General features: G+C 52.1%; 1 protein-coding gene across 1 annotated transcript; it reads right to left on the bottom strand.

Moving 5' to 3' along the window:
- Nucleotides 1-3,424: 3,424 nt before the first annotated feature.
- On the bottom strand, nucleotides 3,425-4,366 carry LOC113841843 (olfactory receptor 14C36-like). The gene has a single exon (XM_027448548.2). It carries the CDS (start codon nucleotides 4,364-4,366, stop codon nucleotides 3,425-3,427), a length of 942 nt encoding a protein of 313 aa, XP_027304349.2.
- Nucleotides 4,367-4,845: the final 479 nt, after the last annotated feature.

The following is a 4,845-nucleotide window of genomic DNA, read 5'->3' as shown; positions in this document are numbered from 1 at the left end:
ACACAAGTGACCTCCCAGTCCCTTTCTGTGTCACGTTCCTGCTGCTGCCCTATCAAGTGCAGAGACAGAAGTGACCTCACAGTCCATGCCACAGTCATATTCCTCATGCTGGAACAGGAGACGATGAGGCAGAGCTGAGCTCCTCAGAGCATTCTCACCCATCTCCTCCTCGTGGCCCACAAGCTGATCAGATCCATGGCCCCTCACATTCATTTGGGGTAAGGGTTTTGTTTAGGTCTCTTAAGCAGTTTTCTAGTATTAAATAGACCATTGTAATTGCTAGTATAAAGGGCAGAGATAAGAGTAATTAAGAGTGTAAGAGCTAGGGGAAGCGGCTATGGGCTGAGTTGTGTCTTCAAGGGATACGTTGAGGTCAGTCATTAGAGTAGTGGATTCCTGTCAGGGTGCTTTTAGTAGCATTTATGCTTAGGAATTTAGTTTACAGGTTGAAGCTGGGGAATAGCCTTGTATGACTATTTAAAGTCACAGTTACAGCCGCATCAGCATAACCTGAACCCTCTTACTTCTACAAAATCCTTAATTTCAGCTGGCCAAGCCCCTATTCCCTCCTCTCAATCTCACATTTCTCCTGGCCAGGCTTCTCCTGATTTCCCCATATCAGTTATCTTTTTAGGGGCATGTTTATGATGCCTTGCATGATCTTAGACTATCTGTCAGTGCTCCGTTGGCTACTCTATTCCTGAGAATATTGGCACTGAATACACGATGGAAAAGGACACAAAAGTCCATCAGAGAACACTGCACAATGTGCCCAGCAGCTCTGCACCATCACAAAAGTGCGATTCCTGCCTACAAGTTTTCTTTCCAGAATGGCTCCTATGGCTCCAGGGTAACTTTTCCCAGGATAAGTTACCCAGGATAAGGGTAACTTTTCCACTCACTTCCCCAGGCCACACCACTCTTGCCCACAGGCCCCACGGGTCTCTCCAAGCCTCCCCTCTTCCCCTGCAGTAGTGGCACCTCACTGCAGCAGGTTGGTGCATCTCCAGGCTCAGGGGTGTTTGCTGAGGGCCCGCCCCGTGTGGGGAGTGGTGGGGAGGAAGAGAGCAAGGTCATCTCCTGGGGCATGGCTGAGCACAGCCCAGCCATCCCGCACCACAGGCAGGCCCCTGCTCCCAGGCTGAGGCACACATGCAAGGTGTGCCTCCATCAGTCCAGCTTCACGCAGGGACCTTCAGCCCTGCCCCAGTCTCAGGAGTGACCTCGTCTTCCTAGTCCACCCACAGACAAGTGCTAAAGCCCTGAGTGTCTCTGTTTCTCACAGCCTTCTCACAAGTCTTTCTCCTGGCCCTCCCCACTGCCCAGCACTGCCTCTCAGGTGGCACTCAGTGACCCTTCAGAAGGGCCTCTGGGCTTCCCCAATTTTCCTGGTGTTATTCTCACCTTCCTGGCTCTTTCGAGAGCTCGGAGGGAGTCTTCTTGTCCATAAAGGGTTCTGTACTGGCTATTGGTGGGACGGAGTTACTCTCTGCAAAGGAGCCCCTTGTGGTACTGTGTTTTGGTTTTATGATCAGTGATGGTCACCCACAGTTGTGGTTGCTGTTTTTGAGCACTTCTTGCACAGCATCAGGACCTTCTGTGGCTCACAATTTGTGAGTTTTACTTGGTTTTGCTATTCTGTCCCCAATTCGTCTAGAAGAAGAGAAAGCAGGTGGCCGATAGGTGTTTATCTGCTGCATGCATGGAGCAAGGAGGTGTCCGTGGTGCCAGGAGATGGAGGTCCGTGAAGCTGCAGGAGCCCTGCTCTCTTGCCTGGCAGATCCCCAGCACACAGTGCCTGTGCCCCGCAGGGCCAGCCCCGCTCCCCAGGCCAGCACAAGAGGCCTGGCCCAGCCACAGAGCAGCCTGCCCCGAGCAGGGGCCTGCACAAAGAGCTTTCCCTTTCCCCTTTCCCCATCAGTGCAGGCCCAGCAATGCTGCCCTGCTCTTCCCCAGGGCCATCCCTGCTCCCAGAGAGCCTTGCCCAGGGCAGTGTGTCCGTGCTGGCCTGGCCAGCTATTGCTGCTTCCTGCCCAGTGCTCCTTGCAGGGCCCCGAGCTGGCGGTGCTGCTGTGAGAGCCAGGGGCTGTGGTGCCCTGGGACCCCTGCGGGTCTTCCCCCTGCCCGTGCTGCTCAGGGTGGGCAGCAGACCCAACTCCATGGGGATCTCTGCTGCTGAGCCCCTTTCCATGTGCCCTGATGGCTCAGCAGCACAGGGCAGTGCTGGGCAGGGCCATGGAGTGTCTCTGAGGGCACAAAGGGCAGGTGAGTGCTGCACCAGACCTGGTCCATGAGGCCTCAAGAAGGTTATCCTCAATTACTCTACACTCTTAAAGGTCTTTGTCCGCTGGCACATCACCACCACTCCTGCCATGGCAGGGCTGTCCTTACCCCATGGACTCCTCAGATTCCCCTTTTTCTTTACCAAACTCTTCTTTGGATGGCCATTAATTTTATGAGGTTCTAATCCCTACCAACTCAGCATTGCATGTTCTCCCTGCAGATCCCCTGACATCTCCTGGCAGCTCCAGATTCCTCTCCAGGCTGACAGTGGCCATGAGCCCCACTGCAGGGGGGCAGTGCCATGCGGATGAGACCAAGACCAGTTCTTGTCAGGTGCTGCCATAAAGCTCTTGGTCTGGCCCTTGGTCCCTCACAGGCTTCCCTTGGAATTCAAGTCTATATTCTTCACTACAGGAAGTCCCAAATAAAACCCCATTTGTTACTGTGGTGCTAGCAGGGAAGCCACCTGTGACCCAGGGCTGCACAGTGCCTGCTGCTGCCTGTAGCTACAGGAAAGCCACGGCAGAGAGAACAGGACTGTCACCAATGTACACAAGATATCAGGGCTTACCCAGAAAAAAAGAAGCACAATGTGGAAGCCAAAAGAGAGCAGCAGTGACAAGGCCACGTCCTGCTGCTGGCCGTGGCCATGGCTCCAGGGAAGCAGCAGCCCCGATCCAAAGGCAGCAGAGAGGCAGAGCCCAGCGGGCAGTGAGGGGCAGCCCCGAGGGCCACCGGGGCTGTTCTTCCATGTGGCAGCTGGGCTCTTGGCCCCGAGCCCCTCCTGCATGCTGGGGCTGCTCTCCCAGCTCCAGAGGGGATTGGAAGAGATGGCAGCTCAGACCAGTGAATTTATGCTGTCTGCTTTATTGTCTATACCTAGAGAGGATACCTAGTTCAATAGGTTGATTAGAAGATGTACTCAAAGTAAAAAATTACTAAATAAATTAAACCAATATCAGAAGTTATGAAAATAATAATAATAATAATAATAAAAAAAAAAAAGAAAAAAAAAAAGATATGAAAATCTGTCATGTTCGTTTCTCAAATACAATAGTAGTCCTGACAGGATTATTATTAATGTTTACAATATGATAATAATACTAAGGATAAAAATAATATGATAAAAATCACAATAATATTAACAATATTGATGTTTAATAAGCACATACAAAAACAGTTTCCTCACTGCCTGTTTGAGCTCCTGGTTCCTCATGCTGTAAATGAGGGGGTTCACTGCTGGAGGTACCACTGAGTACAGAAGTGACACCAGCAGATCCAGGGATGGGGAAGAGATTGATTTAGGCTTCAGGTAGGCAAAAATGCCAGTGCTGAGAAAAAGCGAGACCACAGCCAGGTGAGGGAGGCACGTGGAAAAGGCTTTGTGCCGGCCCTGTTCAAAGGGCATCCTCAGCACTGCCCTGAAGATCTGAACATAGGACAGCACAATGAATGCAAAACAACCAAATGCTAAACATGCACTAACGACTAGAAGACCAGCTTCCCTGAGATAAGCATCTGAGCAGGAGAGCTTGAGGATGTGGGGGATTTCACAGAAGAACTGGTCCACAGCATTGCCGTGGCAGAGGGGCAGGGAAAATGTGTTGGCCGTGTGCAGGACACCATGGAAAAAGCCACTGGCCCAGGCAGCTGCTGCCATCTGGGCACAAGCTCTGCTGCCCAGGAGGCTCCCGTAGTGCAGGGGCTTGCAGATGGCAACGTAGCGGTCGTAGGCCATGACAGTGAGAAGGGAATACTCTGCTCCAATGAAGAAGGCTATAAAGAAGACCTGAGCAGCACAGCCTTGATAGGAGATGGCCCTAGTGTCCCAGAGGGATATGGCCATGGCTTTGGGCAGAGTGGTGGAGATGCATCCCAGGTCGAGGAGGGCGAGGTTGAGGAGGAAGAAGTACATGGGGGTGTGGAGGCGGTGGTGGCAGGCTACGGCACTGAGGATGAGGCCGTTGCCCAGGAGGGCAGCCAGGTAGATGCCCAGGAAGAGCGCGAAGTGCAGGAGCTGCAGCTCGCGCGTGTCTGCAAATGCCAGCAGCAGGAACTCGCTCACAGAGCTGATGTTGGGCATTTTCTGACATTCTCTGTTGGAGAGAAAAAGGTAGAACAAAGTTAGAACTGATTTGGATGAGGAAAACTTATTACAAGTCATAGAGAACCCCCAAACAGAGCCTCTCTCTTTGCAGCAGAACCTTTCTGCAGCTCTCCTGCTCGAGTTGTGGCTGGTGCTGGCTGAGACTGGCACTGGGCACAGGGGCCTCTATGTGCTGCAGAGGAGTCCTACCTGCAGCAGGAGGGAATCAGGAACATGGGGGAAACTCGAGTTCAGTCCACTTGTCAAGTCAATAAGTTTGCAGAATTTTCTTGCAAACAGCTCATCTGAATGCAGAGCAGAGCTGCAGTGTTTTACTTGCTTTAATGTTATTCGGTTGCCCCTGTAACACTTAGGTGAATTATTGGATGGTCAAACGCTGTGACTTTATATGTGTGCTCCTGGTGAAATCCTGCGGATGCCAGGAGGCAAAAGGACTGTCCCTTGGTGAAGACTCA

This window comes from Anas platyrhynchos, chromosome 31, assembly GCF_047663525.1.
Source record: "Anas platyrhynchos isolate ZD024472 breed Pekin duck chromosome 31, IASCAAS_PekinDuck_T2T, whole genome shotgun sequence".
NCBI lineage: Eukaryota > Metazoa > Chordata > Aves > Anseriformes > Anatidae > Anas > Anas platyrhynchos.
The sequence above is the reverse complement of the archived record's forward strand: the minus strand, read 5'-3'. Positions and strand labels throughout refer to the sequence as shown.